Raw genomic sequence first — 17920 nt, 5'->3', positions numbered from 1 at the left:
AAAGAATTCAGGGTGAGTCTGCAATGCAAAGTGAAAGCAAGTTTATTAAGAAAGTAAAGAAATAAAAGAATGGTTACTCCATAAACAGAGCAGCCCCGAGGGCTGCTGGTTGCCCATTTGTATGGTTATTTCTTGATGATATGCTAAAAAAAAAAAAAGGTGGGGGTGGATTATTCATCCCTCCCCTTTTTAGACCATACAGGGTAACTTCCTGATGTTGCCATGGCATTTGTAAACTGTCATGGTGCGGGTGGGAGTGTAGCAGTGAGAACGACCAGAGGTCACTCTCGTCGCCATTTTGGTTTTGGTGGGTTTTGGCCGGCTCCTTTACTGCAACATGTTTTATCATCAAAGTCTTTATGACCTGTATCTTGTGCCACCTCCTATCTCATCCTGTGACTTAGAATGCCTTAACTGTCCGCGAATGCAGCCCAGTAGGTTTCAGCCTCATTTTACCCAGCTCCTATTCAAGACGGAGTTGTTCTGATTTACATGCCTCTGGCAGCATGACATATTTAAGGTGATGAAAGAAAAAAAAAAAAGACTTTTAACCTAGAATAGTATATCTGGTGAAAATATCCGCTAAGCATTAAGTCCCCCAGGCAAACAAAAGCTGGGGGATTTCATCATCACCAGACATGTCCTACAAGAAAGGCTAAAGGGATTTTTTAATCTGAAAGAAAACAATGTTAATGAGCAAGAAGAAGTCATCTGAAGTTACGGAACTCACTGGCAATAGTAAACAGAAAAAAACACATGACAGTATGTGAACCCCAAAATCTGAGACAGGTATCAGTTAATTTTGAAAGTTTATTTTGCCAAGGTTGAGGACACAGCCTCAGGAGGTTCTGATGACATATGCCCAAGGTGGTCAAAGCACAGTTTGGTTATATACATTTTAGGGAGATATGAGACATCAATCAACACATGTAAGGTGAACACTGGTTCAGTCTGGAAAGGTAGGATGACTCAAACAGGGAGGCAGCTTCCAGGTCATATATAGAAAAGAGACAAACGGTTGCATTCTTCTGAGTTTCTGATTAGCCTCTCCAAAGCAGGTAATCAGATATGCATTTATCTCAGTAAGCAGAGGGGCAACTTTGAATAGAATGGGAGGAAGATTGGTTCTAAGCAATTCCCAGCTTGACTGTTCCCTTTAGCTTGGTGACTTTGGGGACCCAAGATATTTTTTCTTTCACAAGTATAGCACTGTAATTGTAGTGTATAATCTTCTCTTGACTTAAGTAGAAAAACTAAATTATGAAAAATAATAACTATAATAACTATAACAACTTTTTAAGACAGTACAATGACATAAAGAGAAACAACAAAAATTTAAAAAGTAGGCAAAGTTAAAGTGAAGAGTTTTTGTTAGTTTACTTTTTGCGTGTTTGTTTATGCAATCAGTATTAAGCTGTCATCAGTTTATTTTTATTTATTTATTTATTTATTTTTGAGACAGAGTGTTGCTCTGTCGCTCAGGCTGGAGTGTAATGGTGCAATCTTGGCTCACTGCAACCTCCACTTCCTGGATTCAAGCTATTCTCCTGCCTCAGCCTCCTGAGTAGCTGGGATTACAAGTGCACACCACCATGCCTGGCTAATTTTTGTATTTTTTAGTAGAGATGGGGTTTCACCACGCTGGCCAGGCTGGTCTTGAATTCCTGACCTCAGGTGATCTGCCCACCTCAGCCTCCCAAAGAGCTGGGATTACAGGCATGAGCCACCACCCCCCGCCTTGTCATCAGTTTAAAATAATGGGTTAGAAGATAGTATTTACAAGCTTCATGGCAACCTCAAATCAAAAAACATACAATAAATACACAAAAAATAAAAAGCAATAAATTAAAGCATACCACTACAGAAAATCACCTTCACTAAAAGGAAGACAGGAAAGAAAGAGGGATGAGAAGACCACAAAACAACCAGAAAAAAAATAACAAAATTGCAGGAGTAAGTTCTTACTTATCAATAATAACATTGAATGTAAATTGACTAAACTCTCCAATAAGAAACATAAAATGGCTGAATGGATTCAAAAAAGAATCAACAATGATCTGTTGCCTACAGGAAATACACTTCACCTATAAAGACACAGAGACCGAAAATAATGGGATGGGAAAAGATTTATATCAGACAAAATAGATTTCAAGGCTAAAGCTATGAGACAAAGAAGATCATTATATAATGATAAAAAGGTCAGTTCAGAAAGTGAATATAACAATTTAAAATATATATGCATCTTACACTGGAGCACCCAGATATATAAAGTAAACATTAGTAGAGCTAAAGAGAGAGATAGGTCCCATACAATAATAGCTAGAGACTTCAGCACCCCACTTTCAGCATTATCCAGACAGAAAATCAACAAAGAAATATTGAACTTAATCTGCACTATAGACCAAATATGACCTAATACATATTTACAGAACATTTCATCTAATGGCTGTAGAATACACATTCTTCTCCTCAGCACATAGATCATTCTCAAGGATAGGCCAAAAGTTAGATCATGGAACAAGTATTAAAACATTAAACAAATGAAACAAGCATCTCCTCTGACAAAAATGAAATAAAACTAGAAATCATTAACACAAGGAATTTTGGAAAGTATAAAGGCACAAAGATATTAAACAATATATTCTTGAACAACCAGTGGATCAATGAAGAGATTAAGAAGGAACATAAAAATTTTCTTGAAACAAATGATAGTGGAAATACAACTTACCAAAACCTATGGCATACGGCAAAAGCAGTACTAACAGAGAAGCTTATAGCTAAAAGTGCCTACATCAAAAAAGAAGAAAGACTTCAAATAAACAACTTAATGATGCATCTTAAAGAATTAGAAAAGCAAGAGCAAGCCAAACCCCAAATTAGCAGAAGAAAAGAAATAATAAAGATCAGAGCAGAATTACATGAATTTGAAATTAAGAAAATACAAAAGATCAATGAAACAAAAAGTTTATTTTTTGAAAACATAAACAAAATTGACAAACCTTTAGCCAGACTAAATAAGATAAAAGAGAGAAGGTCCAAATAAATAAAATCAGACATGAAAAAGGACACATTATAAAAACTGATACTGCAGAAATTCAAAGGATCATTAGTGGCTACTATAAGTAACTACATGCCAATAAATTAGAAAATCTAGAAGAAATGAATAAATTCCTAAACATATACAACCTGCCAAGATTGAACCATTAAGTGATTCAAAACATGAACAGGCCAATAACAAGTAACAAAATTGAAGCCATAGTAAAAAAAAGTCTTCCAGAATTTAAAAAAAAAAAAAAGATCTTGGGACCTTATGGCTTCACTGTTGAATTCTAGCAAACATTTAAAGAAAAAACAACACCAATTCTACTCAAATTATTCTGAAAAATAGAGGAAGAGGGAATACTTCCAAACTCATTCTATGAAGCCAGTATTACCTTTGTACCAAAACCAAAGACATATCAAAAAGAAAACTATAGGTCAATATCATTGATGAATACTGATGCAAAAATCCTCAACAAAATACTAGCATACTGAATTCAACAGCACATTGAAAAGATCATTCATCAAGACCAAGTGGGATTTATCCCAGGGATGCCAAGATGGTTCAACATATGCAAATCCATCAATGTGATACATTATATCAACAGAATGAAGGACAAAAGAAACATAATCATTTCAATTGATGCTAAAAAAGTATTTGATAAAATTCAACATCTCTTCATGATAAAAACCCTCAAGAAACTGGGGATAAAAGGAACATACCTCATGCCATATACAATGGACTCACAGATAATATTATACCGAATGGGGAAAAACTAAAAGCCTTTCTTCTAAGATCTGTAACATGACAAGAATACCCATTTTCTCTAGTGTTATTCAACATAATACTGGGAATCCTAGAAAGAGCAATCAGATAAGAGAAAAAAATAAAGGGCATATACATTGGGAAAAAAAGAAGCCAAATTATCCTTGTTTGCAGATATATGATATGATTTTATATTTGGAAAAACCTAAAGATTCCACAGAAAAATTATTCAAACTGATAAACAATTCAGTAAAGGTTCAGGATACAATATTGACATACAATAATCAGTAGCATTTCTATATGCCTCCAGTAAACAATCTCAAGGAAAAATCAGGAAAGCAATGTCATTTATAATAGCTACAGATAAAATACAATACCTAGGAATTAACCAAAGAATTAGAGGAGCTCTACAATGAAAACTATAAAACACTGATGAAAGAAATTGAAGAGGGCACACCAAAAAATGGAAGGATATTCCATGTTCATGGATTGGAAGAATCACTATTGTTAAAATGTTCATACTACCCAAAACAATCTACAGATTCAATGCAATCTCTATCAAAATACCAATGACATTCTTCACAGAAATAGAAAAAAAATTTCTATGGAAGCACAAAAGATCCAGAATAGCCAAAGCTGTACTGAGCAAAGAGAACAAAACTGGAGGAATCATATTACCTGACTTTAAATTATACTACAGAGCTACAGTAACCAAAACGGCATGGCACTGGCATAAAAACAGATAGTTGCAGCAATGGAACAGAATAAAGAACCCAGAAACAAATCCATACATCTACAGTGAACTCACATTCAACAAAGGTGCCAAAAACATACACTGGGGAAAGGACATTCCCTTCAATAAATAGTGCTGGGAAAACTGGATATCCATATACAGAAGAATAAAACTAGACCCCTATCTCTTGCCATAAACAAAATTCAAATCCAAATGGATTAAAGCTTAAATCTAAGACCTCAAACTATAAAACTACTAAAAGCAAACAATGGGAAAACTTTCCAGGATATGAGAGTAGGCAAAGATTTCTTGAGTTTTATTCCAAAAGCCCAAGCAACCAAAGCAAAAATGGACGAATGAGATCACATCAAGTTAAAAAGCTTCTGCACAGCAAAGGAAACAACAAAGTGAAGAGACAACCCAAAGAATGAGAGAAAATATTTGCAAACTCTGTATCTGATGAGGGATTAGTAACTAAAACATATAAGAAGCTCAAACAACTCCATTAAAAAAATCTAATAATGTGACCAAAAAATGGGAAAATATCTGAATAGACATTTCTCAAAAGAAAATATACCAATGGCAAACAAGTATATGAAAAGGTGCTCAACATTATTGATCATCAGAGAAATGCAAATCAAAACTACAATGAGATAACATTTCACCACAGGTAAAATGGCTTTTATCCAAGACAGGCAATATCAAATGCTGGAGACAATGTGGAGAAAAGAGAACCCTCATACACTGTTGGCAGGGACATAAATTAGTACAACCACTATGGAGAACAGTTTGGAGATTCCTCAAAAAACTGAAAATAGAGCTACTATAGGATCCAGCAATCCCACTCCTATATATACCCAAAAGAAAGAAAATCAGTATATTGAAGAGATATCTGCACACCCATTATCTGCAGCCCTATTCACAATAGCCAAGATTTGGAAGCAAACTAAGTGTCCATCAACAGGTGAATGGATATAGGAAATGTGGCACATATACACAATGGAGTACTAGAAAGCCATAAAAAATGAGATCCTGTCATTTGCAATAGCACGGATGAAACTGGAGTTCATTATGTTAAGTGAAATAAGCCCACCACAGAAGGACAAACTTAGCATGTTCTCATGTGGGAGCTAAAAATGAAAACAATTGAACTCATAGAGATAGAGAGAAGGATGGTTACCAGAGGCTGGGAAGGATAGTGGGGACAGTTAACGGGTACAAAAAAAAATAGAATGAATGAATAAGACCTAGTATATGCTAGCAAAACAGGTTGACTATAGTCAGTAATAATTTAATTGCACATTTTAAAATAACTAAAAGTATAATTGGGCCAGTCTCAGTGGCTCATGCCTGTAATCCTAACACTTTGGGAGGCCGAGGCGGGTGGATTGCCTGAGCTCAGGAGTTCAAGACTGCCCTGGGCAACATGGTGAAACCCATCTCTATTGAAAATACAAAAACTTAGCCAGACATGGTGGGGGATGCCTGTAGTCGCAGCTACCTGGGAGGCTGAGGCATGAGAATTACTTAACCTGGGAGGTAAAGGTTGCAGTGAGCCGAGATCGCACCACTGCACTCCAGCCTCAGTGACGGAGCAATACTCTGTCTCAAAAAGTAAATAAATAAAAGAGTACAATTGGATTGTTTGCCAAAATATAAATGCTTAAGGTGATTTAAATTTTTTTTAAATAAAATAAACATTAGCTGTTTATTGTAATATTGTTATCATTAATATTATCATGTTAATATTTTGTGTTATTATATAGTATGTTTTGTGATAGAGATGGAAAATAAGTTAGGACAACATTATTAAATTAATGTTTAGCTTAGAACTTACTATGTAGTCCTGTGATTTCCAAACTATGTCTAATGGAACACCAGTTTATTTTACAGATGTAAATTTATATGCTTATCAAAATTATGCCAAAATTATGTGGACATCGATATAGATATCTACAGTCACAGAAGTGTCGGAAACACTGCTAACTTTAACTTTCTCTTGGACAGCCATGTGCATGACTCACAGAATATCAGCATTTTCCACAATTATTTGATCATGGAACTTTTTAATAAAACATTTATTTATATCTGATATCTACTGCTACAGAATATTCTGTGGAAAACTCTCTGTAATTAATGAAAAACCCTCCAAAGTATTTGACAGAAAGTGCCTTGATAAGCTCTGTCTTTTAGAAAATTTAATGTAGAGTCATTTCATAGTTTAGGCTAATGTGTAAAAGATTGAAAACATTGATCTCAGCTAAGAAAGTAATGCAATATCTGAAATGAAAGATGACAAAAGTCATAAGTAATTAGTATAGGCAGTGTTGAAAAGACTAACGATACTAATAAGTATTAACAAAATATTTCTCAGAAACTATGAGCTAAAGATTATGTTAAGTATAGTCATAATGTTTATTTCATTTAATCTTCTAAATAACCCTGTGAAGGTAACCTATAAGGTACCCATTTTATAGATTTAAAAATTGAGGACTAAAAATGTTAAACGAACTGTGCAAGTTCGCATAGCTAGAAAATGATGGTGACAAGACTTGAGTCCTGATATGAGTCTAAATACTATCCATATACTTATTTAGTGGTACAATCAATATAAATATCAACCAATAACTTTTTGAGTATCAGCCCTAAGAGGAGGAAGTTGAAAAAGGCTATAGGGTTTCCAGCTCGGTGAAGTTGATGGGATCATCATAATCTAGTTCCCAAGAAATGAAATGTAGGAAGAAAAGTGGAGTGGGAGTTCTACATCCTAGGAAGAATAACCAGTTAATAGGTGGATTTATGTGTCTAACACTCAAAAGAGAGTTTTAGGCTAGAGACAGGGATATGGGACTCATTAGTGTTGGTGGTGGCTAAAGAAATGAGTGTACATGACCTTTTCTGGAAAAGCATGAAAGAATGAGGGTTGAGACTGTGAATCCCAAGAGAGTACTCCAATTTTGCCAACCTGGCCATGAACAATGTACTATAATTCCTAATTCTGGTTCTGGTCAAAAACTAGATATAAGAGAGAATCAAGAGTACCCTGTTTCCTCCTACTTTGTCTTTTCCCTGGTCCCTGAGTTACAGCAGAGAGAAGTACTGCAAATCAGCAGTTGATTTGGCTCAATTATGCCAAACTGCCTTCATGAGGAGTTGATTTACTAATCACTAGTTGTGTGAACTAATTTAGCTGGTCATTTCAGTGTACCACAGAGATGCCTGTTCTGACCTCAAGGAGATAATTGTGCTCCCATTCATTTTTCAAAAATGTAGTATGCGTCAGGCATATTGTAATGCATTGGGGATACAAATATGAATAATATGTACTCTTCTGATTTCAAGGAGTTTGCAGTCAATTGAGGGTACAAATAAATGAACAACTCATTACACTACAATTTATTATGCACATTTTGAGATTTGTACAAGATACACTAGACATGCAAAGATGGGACCCTTGGCTTGCCTGGAGAAATTAGAAAAGACTTCTCAGGGAAGGCAGTTCTTGAACTAAAATTTAAAGGAGAGGAAGTTTTTCCAGATGACCAAAGGTCATCCATGGCTCTTCCTCAAACTCACCTGCCATTGTGGTAGTGGGTGGCAGGCCACTTGATTCTGTACAAATAATCAATGTACATTTGGGATTTAAAAAAAAATTAAAACCCCTTAAAATGGTAAATATAAAATTATTTTTATCCACTTCTTTATAACCTCATTTCATGTGGTGTTCAGATCCTTGTGCTTCTGGTATCTATCCAGTCTACTGAGGGTACCAAAGCCTCATATCAAAGGCATGTACGTTTAGTCATTATTTCTGGGTTGTATGGAGGAATGTGTAAAGAGGTTAGAGAAAACAAATAAGAGAAGGAGGAAGAATTATGAGAAAAAAAAGAAAAGTGGGGGGATGAGGATGAAATAGAAAGAAGAGGAAGAAAAGCCTTCTCAGTCCAGGAAATCTCTGCATTTCACTTCTAGCTTCCTTGAGGGAGCTGGACATGAAGATTCATGAGGATCCATCAGCCCAGAGGGGAGGAACATCACCAAGTCTTGATGTCAAAGAACCGGGGTGGGCTTCACCCTCATGTATCTGCTTAGTCTTCACACCATAGACAATGCGGTTCAGCATCAGTGGCACCACCACATAACGACTGGCCAGCAAGATATGGACATGTTGAGGAATATTATGCCCAAAATGGTGGGTCAATAAGGTAAAGAAGGATGGAACATAAAACATAAGGATGACACAGAGGTGGGAGCCACAAGTGCTGAGGGCCTTGTGCCGAGCATCCTGGGAAGGCAAACGAAACACTGCTCGGAGGATCAGTGAGTAAGACACAGTGATGAGGATGACATCCAAGATGACCATGACAATGGGCACTGAGAAGCCATACCAGATGTTAACAGTGATGTCAGCACAGGCTAAACGAGCCACTCCAATATGCTAACAGTAGGAATGAGGAACAATGTTGGTTCGGCAGAAGGGCAGCCACTTCAGCAAGAATATGACAGGGAAGATGATGCAGAAGCTTCGGGAGATGATGGCCAGAGCAATCCTTCCCACAACAGGCCATGTTAGCACTGTTGTATATCTCAGCGGGGCACAAATGGCCACAAAGTGGTCAAAGGCCATGGCTAACAGAATAGCTGACTCCCCCACAAACATTATATGGACAAAGAAGACTTGGGTGACACAGGCATCAAAAGCAATGTTATGTGCATGGAGCCAAAAGATGGCTAGGGCCTTGGGCACAGTGGTGGTAGACAGCAGGATGTCCATGACGGCCAGCATGGAGAGGAAGAAATACATGGGCTCATGAAGGTTATGTTCCATGAAAATAACCACTATCAGGATGCTGTTTCCCAGGACTGCAGTGATGTAAATGAGGCAAAGAGGTATTGACAGCCAAATGTGATAAGCCTCCAACCCAGGGATGCCAAGTAGGACAAAAACTGCAGGATGGAAGATGGTAACGTTGGTGTGACTCTTGATGCACTTTATGGTCCTCTCTATAATGACTTAGAAGCTGATGAGTCTGCTGAAAGTGATAGAAACAGAAAGCACTCCTGAATATGTATAAATATCATAAAAGACGGCATGGGTTTCTAAATTGCTGGACTCTCCAGCGGCAAGTACTCCCAGAGAATGTTCACTTGGTATAGGAATGGCTTCTGGCTCATGGTGCTTCCTTTGCAGATAGAGCTTCTGTGGCAATAATGCTTCAAGTATGAACAGAAGTGGCAGCACCTGCCTCCAACCACCCTGCCCCCAGAGTTTGGCCTCACCCTCCCTTTCTGACCTCATTCTACTATTTCCACACAAGCAGCATTTTCCACCTACCTGTGTTGTACTTGTCCCTTTCCCCAAGATTTTGTTCTGCATTTACTTTTAATTTCCTTCCCCTTCTACTTCTGTTTAACAAAATTGTAACCTTAAAATAACTCCTTAAGACATAGCACTTTGTAATGGTCTGTGTTCATAGCAATATATCTCCTTCCCAAAAAACTATTAACTAAACTATATTTTAACTTGGTTATATTTAATCCTATTAAGTTTATCTGGCAATTGCCTTGAACATTTCACAGGACACTTGTACTTCTGGCCCCTTGTGCAAGGAAGTAGAGTATCAAGTGGGAATCCAGAGGAAGCCTAGAGGGGTACATTTCTCCACTCTGATCCAGATTCATATCTTCCCTAATGCAGTGAGCAATGGGGCAGCCAATGAACCTGAGACAGGCAATTTTCATCACCGGCTCCTCATGGACTTCTCATGCTCCTCCCCGAATAGTTCTATACAGGAGCCTCTTGGTTGTGTCTGGGCTTTCTTATCTGTAGAAGCCCCCCAGGAAAACGATTCTGAGCAAAAGAAATCAATATATTGCCCACCTGTAACCCCTGCTGACTCCACTAATACTGCCGTTCTTCCCACCCCACTGTTCCCTAACCCTCAGAAAGAACCATGTTTCCCTGCTGCCAAAAAGGATTAAGTATAGAGCCCTTCTTGGCTCTCCTGCCACTCAGGTAATATTTGTTTCCTTCTAAAGTTCTGAACTATCTGTCAGCTATTAGGACTAGGAAAAGAGTGTATGATTAAGAATCTAGAAGGGAACATGAAGAAAAGGGACCACAGAGACAGTAAAGAGAGAATCAGAACTATAAACGTACCAAATAAACACTAGATTGATCTTCTGATAATGGTATTCAGAGGGCCCCAAAGAAGAGATGCAAAGGAATAAAATCCTCAGTTTATTAGTCCATCCCTCTGCCTCTATGCAAATGAACTTGCTCAGAGCACGGTGGGCTGTGGGGAGGGAGCAATGGGACTCCAGATGGATACAAGGAAGGGAATAGAGCCAGATCTAGACAAATAAAGGCCACAGGCAGGCTAATAATCTGATATCATTCAAGCCAGTATATTTTAAATATTGGGGCCAGGCCCAGTGTCTCATGCGTATAATCCCAGAAGTTTGGGAGGCCAAGATGGGAGGATCGCTTGAGGCCAGGTATTCAAGACCTGCCTAGGTAACATAGCAAGACCCTGTCGCTACAAAACAATTTAAAAATTAGCCAGGAATGGTGGCACGCACCTGTAGTCCCAGCTATTTGGAGGCGGAGGCAGGAGGATCTCTTGAGCCCAGGAGTTTGGGGCTGCAGTGAGTGAGCTATGATGGCACCACTGCACTCCAGCCTAGGTGACTGAGCAAGACTCTGTCTCTTTAAAAAAAAAAAAAAAAAAAATATATATATATATATATATATATACACACACACATATATATATATACACATATATATGTATATATATAAAATACATATTATATGTACACATATATGTATATATATGTGCTTGTGTATATATATATATATATGTTCAACTTCTACTTAGAAGAGAGGCTGAGCTTTGCTGGAATGAGCACAGAGAAGAAGTCATTAGTAGCATTGCTCTGGCTCTATTTTAAAGTATTGAACTCAAATTTATACAAGCAAAAGCCCCAGCAAAAAACACATTCATTTTCCTTAGGAGGAAATTTATTGGACATTTATTTTCTCACAACTTTCCCAACCCCTCCAGTTATTAACATATTCCTTCTCAATAAAACAGTAAGACACCTGATATATGTCCTCATCAAAACAACTCTGCCCTCTGCTTATGACTCTGTGATGTTTTATCACTCCAACAGTGAGATACCAAAGGCAGGGTGGAGAGCGGGGTAATGAGGCCTAGATGGCTGTTAATGAGGTCCTGGAAAGGAGGTTACGGCCCATGGAAAGAAGGACTTTCATTTTATTCAGTGGCTTCTTAGAGCTCCATCAAAGCCCTGCTGCTTCTTCTTGAACCTTTGGAGCGTTCAAGCCTCATTTAGGAAAGAGTTAAGGGTAAGAAGAAAGGAAACTCACCGGCAAAAAGAGGAATATCCAACGTCTCCCAGAAGTACCTCCCAGAGCTCCCAAGCGAACATCCAGCTGAGCGAGAAAAAAAAGAGCCAGAATAGTAGAGATGGGGCCGGAGCCAAGCTAGCTGGGAAAGAACACAACAGAGAAGGTGTAGATATTAAGTTCCGGAGCCAGATTTTCTGCATTCATTTCCCAGTTCTTCCCTAACTAACTAGATCTTGGGCACGTCACTTTACTTCTGCATGCCTCAGTTTTTCTATTTGTAAGATGTGGATAACAAAAAAACTTCATGTGGTAATTGTGGGGATTAAATAAGTTTGTATTGACTGCTCAGAAAAGTAGGCTATTATTCTTGTTTATATCATCATCATCATCATTATTATTACCTCTGTTTGGCCATCATTCTCTTGTATTTTTTCCAGTAGGCAAAACACCTTAATGAATATTTAGCCACATTAAAGTCTTATTCTTCATCCAAATATAACCAAAGGAAACTCCTTTCCCAGGAAGAAAGAGGAGGAAAAGGAATGAAGGAAGTGCCCAATGAAAGGAAAATAGCCTGAGACCAGATCTCTCAGATGAACCTGGTGTCTCAAAAACCAGACCCAAGGGCTTTGGGTGGTGCACCAGGCATATCCACTACTGATGGACTTAGCTTGGGTGAGGACTACCTGGCAGTCTTCCTGCAAATGCTCTGAAAAACACCCACCTGTCTCAACACAAAGAGAAATTATCTCCATCATTTACAGAAGCCTCAGGAACATCGCAGAGCAATGGGAGTCAGCTTCAACTGTAGAATTAAGGACATTTGGAAGTGGGAATCATAGAGAAGATTTGGTCCACACTTTAAAGGTGAAATGGAGCCACTTCTCCACAGCTCCTGACCAGACTGCTAACCAGCTCTATTTTTTGGTAATAACTATTTCCTCTTTAGGGGCTATATAAAGGTTTTTTATGTCTTTATGCAATCTCAATTCAGAAGACTCTCCTTCCATCATAACGATGTATTCAAATGTGTTCACAAACCACATGTGATATAATTTTTAGGTAACTATACAGGAGTTGAGTTACCATTTTGCCGAGTTGTATTATCTAGATATTTATTTATACAAGTATTAATTTCACTTTGCCATTTTCCTTGTTATGTACATTTTAGATGTCAAGTATTTTTCACAAATCTTAGGTTCTTCAAAATGCACAGTCTCTGTACACTATAGCCATGTCCCTAATGGATAAAACAGCTGCAAACCTCACTACCCCACTGCCCTCTGCTTGTAAGACTGGTCTCTGTTTGCAGCACAATATATTGCAGGCTTTGTTATAATATGTGTCATAAGAAATTTGTTTCTAATAACATATAAGGTCTCAAAATTTATAAATTATTTACCCTTCTAATATTTTGGGGAAAATAAGGATTTATACCTTTAATAAGCTCACTCTTGCCCACGTGCACTTAAAGCCAGCATGTAAGAAGATGTTTTCATAATCTAAAGCCAATGCTATCCATGATGCAGAGGCACTAAAATTCCCTTAATTCAGACAACCCTTAATAGTAACTCATGGTTTTTTAATTACTTATTTTTTAGCTGACAAATAAAAATGGTATACATTTATGTTGTACAGTATGATGTTTTGATAAATGTATACATTGTGGAATGGCTAAATCAAGCCAATTCATGCTTATTACCTCACATATTTATTTTTTGTTGTTAAAACACTTAAAATCTACTCTCTTAGCAATTTTCAAGTATATAATATATTGTTATTAACTATAGTCAGCATGATGTTCAATAGATTTTTTAAACGTATTCCTCCTAATTGTATTGTTTTTTCATTTGACCAACATCTCTCTAATCACCCTTGAACCTCAAGACTCTGGAAACTAGCATGATTTACTTTTGTAATGAATAAACATCTTGAGAAAAATTCCCACCTATCCATTTGTTTTACTATCTATAAACATTTTGGGTATTTTGTCAACTTGAGTAAGCATATGGTGATGTATCATGTGTAAATATCTTCTATGTTCTTGTGATGTAGTAGCAAAAATGTGGAGAACCCCAGCTCCAAAGCACCACCTCTTCCTTCCCAATGTCTATATCTGTTCTACAAGATGCAGGACAAAAAAAAAAAAAGAAGAAGAAGAAAGGGGATTTTTCAAGTTTAGACACATCTGACACCTAGATTACCAAAAGAAAGTTTCCTTAAGACTTTGAGACTGAGGAGCTCATAGCAGTAAGTACAGAGCCTGACACATTGTAGGTTCTTAGGAAATATTTGAAAAAAATAAGCCATGGAATTAGTGAATTAATCTTTCTCCAGTAGCTTTGCTTGTTTCCCCAAAACAAGGTGTTGATCAAACCCAATCCATTTTTATGAATAGCACCCACTAATATACCCTTCCCTGGTAAAGTCTGATTCTGACGGCTCTAAAAACTGCCCTCAAACCCTTAAACAGGAAGTTTTACCTTTCTCACGTGCTCCTGGTGCTTTTCCTGGCCCCTCTCTGCATTCCTATTCCTATCTCTCATCAGTGTCTACCACCTAAACCCACTGATGTATCTCCCAATGCCCACACTCCCCACTCTATGCTCTGTCATGCTGCAATCGCTCTCTCATCCTTTGTCTCACTGACCCCTTATCTTTCTCCCACATACCCATTTCCTTCTTCACAACTGCAGCCTTTGTCCCTTACAGATACCCCTAAATACACAAACACACACACTCTCTCTCTTTCTCTCTGTTTCTCTCTCTCTCTCTCTCTGTTTCTCTCTCTCTCTCACACACACACACACACACACACACCTGCCAATCCCTCCCTCTGCCACCATCAATGCTCTTAAACTCACCTACTGTATCACAATATCAGCTGAAGGATTGAGAAAATGGTAGGGAAGAGCTGAAAAAAAAAAAAACTCACTTTGCTTGTTCTGAGGAAAGAAGAATGAAAAGAAAAGAGAAAGCTGGAGACAGTTCATGTTGGCATGAGGAGATGTCACTGTTCCTGCCCTGTACAGGACCCTTGTATCTGCAGACTGAGAAGCTACATGCTTCCTTCTTCTGGAGGCAGGTGTCAGAGTCACCCCTGGGATCATTAAGCATGGGGTCAGTGAACAAAAGGAGACACAAAAACACTTCCCCTAGTGCCAATAGGGAACCTAACTCTAGGGATAATTAGTAGCTCCAGACAGAAAGCACATAAAGTATTAGAAGACACAGCATAGAGCAATGACAGAAATCTCAACAATAAAATAACATAATAACAGCTAACATCTGTTGATCGATTACTATATCCCTGTCACTATGTTGTTTTTAACATAAATTATCTCACTTAATTATCAGAACAACCCAATGAGAAAAGGAACTATTATTATATATCCATTTTGCAGATGAGAAAATGGAGGCTTAGAAAGACTAAGTAGCTGATAAGGAGAAAGACAAAAGCCCTCAAGTGAACATGTCAAAGTGTTCTGACTCAGTCTGAAAACACTCATTAATTCCTCAGAAACTATAATTTTGGAGGAGTAATTTTGAAGCAACCCTACAGGGTCAATCACTGAAGATAAGTTCAAGAAAAAAAGAACAGAATAAATGAAGATTGATTAAAATTTTTGCACCATTCAAAGCAAAATTTATAAGCACAGAAAAAGATGCTCAACATCACTAATTATCAGGGAAACGCAAATCAAAAATCACAATGCACACCTAACACCTATTAGGATGGCTACCATAAAAAATCTAAAATTTAAATTTAAAAACAGAAAGTAAGTTTTTGCCAGGATTTGCAGACATTGGAGCCCAGTGCACTGTTGGAGGGAATGTAAAATGATACAATCACTGTGGAAAGCAGAATAGTGGTTCCTCAAAAACTTAAAAATACAATTATCATATGATATAGCAATTCTACTTCTAGGCATATATTTAAAAGAATTGAAAGCCAAGTCCTGAAAAGATAAGTGTACAACCATGTTCACAGCAGCATTTTTCATAATCGCTAAAACACGGAGGGAACTGTGTCCATCGACAGATGAATAGGTAAGCAAAATATTATATATACATGCAATGGAATATTATTCAGCTTTAAAAGGGACAGAAATTCTGACACATGCAACAATATGGATGAGCCTTGAAAACATGGTACTAAGTGAAATTAGCCAGTCACAAAAAGACAAGTGGAATCATACAATTCCACTTACATGAGCTACTTACAGTAGTGAAAATCATTGAGACAGAAAGTAGAATGGCAGTTGCCAGGGACTTAGGGGAAAGGGAATGGGGAGTCATTGCTTAGTAGGTATAGAGTTTTAGTTTTACAAGATGAAAAGAGCTCTGGAAATGGATTGTGGTGATGGTTGCACAATATAGATGTACTTAATCTCACTGAACTATACAATTAAAAAATGGTCAACATGGTAAATTTTATGATATGTATATTTTACCATAATAGAAAACTGAAGAAAAAAGCAAATTTACCTTCTATGAGCATTTAATTAAAGTACTCCAATAGTGTTGGGAGGAGAATAATTCATCCCAAATCATCTTGTAACTTTTGGAGCAATGAAATAGCTAGGAATCCAACAATGGGGAAAAGGGGGTAGAATACCAGCGTTAGATATTTACTAAAAAAAAATACACAAAAAGTCTTATACACAGATTATAGTGGCTTTATTTATAATAACCAAAAATTGAGAAAAAAAAGAAATGTCCACCAACAGGAGAATGGACAAACCAATTGTGATATATTCATACCATGAAATATTATTCAGCAATTAAAATGAGCAAACTACCAAAACATGCAACAATACAGACTAAACTCAAGATCTTTATGTCAAGTGAAAGAATCCAGATACAAAAGTCTACATGCTGTAGGATTGCATTTATATGAGGTTCTACAACATATAAAACCTAGTCTACAGTGTAGAAATAAGAATAGCAATTGTCTCTGTGGTGGGAAGAACCAGAGGACATTTCTTTGATGAAAATATTCTACATTCTGAGGTGAGTGTAAGTTACATAGGTGTCTGCAACTGTCCAAAGGACTTTTGGGGGTATTAGTAAAGAATAAACAGCAATGGAAAGAGCAGAAATATGAGTAAATTCTTCTCATCAGTTCTTTACAATATATGCAATAATTAAAACAAATTATAAACCATATGATAGTAAAGACAAGATATTTAAAAGTGGGAAGAGTAAGGGAACTTAAATAAAAGTAAAGTTTCCACAAAAGTGGTAAAATATTGATACTAGCAGACTATGATGAGTCACATATGTATATTTTAATACACAAACCAATCACTAAGAAAACTATACAAAGCAATACACTGAAAAACACTATAAATCAGGGGTCCTGTGGCCTGTTAGGAGCCAGGCCACACAGAAGGAGGTGGGAGGCAGGCAAGCAAGCATTACTGCCTGAGCTCTGCCTCCTGTCAGATCTGCCACACATTACAGTCTCACAGGAGCCTGAACCCTATTGAGAACTGAGCATGTGAGGGACTTAGGTTGCGTGCTCTTTATGAGAATCTAATGCCTGATGATCTAAGGTGAAACAGTTTCATCCTGAAACTACCCGCCCTTCCCCTGTCTGTGGAAAAATTGTCTTCCACAAAACTGATCCCTGGTGCCAAAAAACGGGTGGGGACTGGTGCTATAAATAAATCAAGAGGAAATCCTAAAAATATTCAAGTAACCCACAGAAATGGAAGAAAACAGAAACAGAGGAATAAGACACAGAAGAAACAAAGAGAAAATAATAAAATGGCAGGTAAACCATAACATATTAATAGTTGCCATAACTGTAATGGTTTAAATACACCAATTAAAAAACAGATTGGCAAAGTGGAAAAATAAAACATGATCCAACTATATGATGTTTACAAGAATTAACTTCAAATTCAATGACGTAGGTAGGTTGAAAATAGAAGTTTGCAAAAAATTTATCCAAAAAGAAAGCAAGAATGCTAATATTTCAGATAAAGTGGACTTCAGGGCA

At 37.2% G+C, this 17920-nt stretch overlaps 1 protein-coding gene across 1 annotated transcript; it reads right to left on the bottom strand.

The window, feature by feature from the left end:
* Positions 1-8551: 8551 nt before the first annotated feature.
* On the bottom strand, positions 8552-10280 carry OR52B2 (olfactory receptor family 52 subfamily B member 2). The gene is given in 3 exon segments (XM_055284653.1): positions 8552-8599; positions 8602-9542; positions 10130-10280. Coding segments are annotated over 3 exon segments (1140 nt in total).
* Between the last annotated feature and the right edge of the window lie 7640 nt (positions 10281-17920).

This window comes from Symphalangus syndactylus, chromosome 6, assembly GCF_028878055.3.
Source record: "Symphalangus syndactylus isolate Jambi chromosome 6, NHGRI_mSymSyn1-v2.1_pri, whole genome shotgun sequence".
NCBI classification, from domain to species: domain Eukaryota; kingdom Metazoa; phylum Chordata; class Mammalia; order Primates; family Hylobatidae; genus Symphalangus; species Symphalangus syndactylus.
Note: the sequence above shows the minus strand (reverse complement) of the source record. Positions and strands in the feature narration are given on the sequence as shown.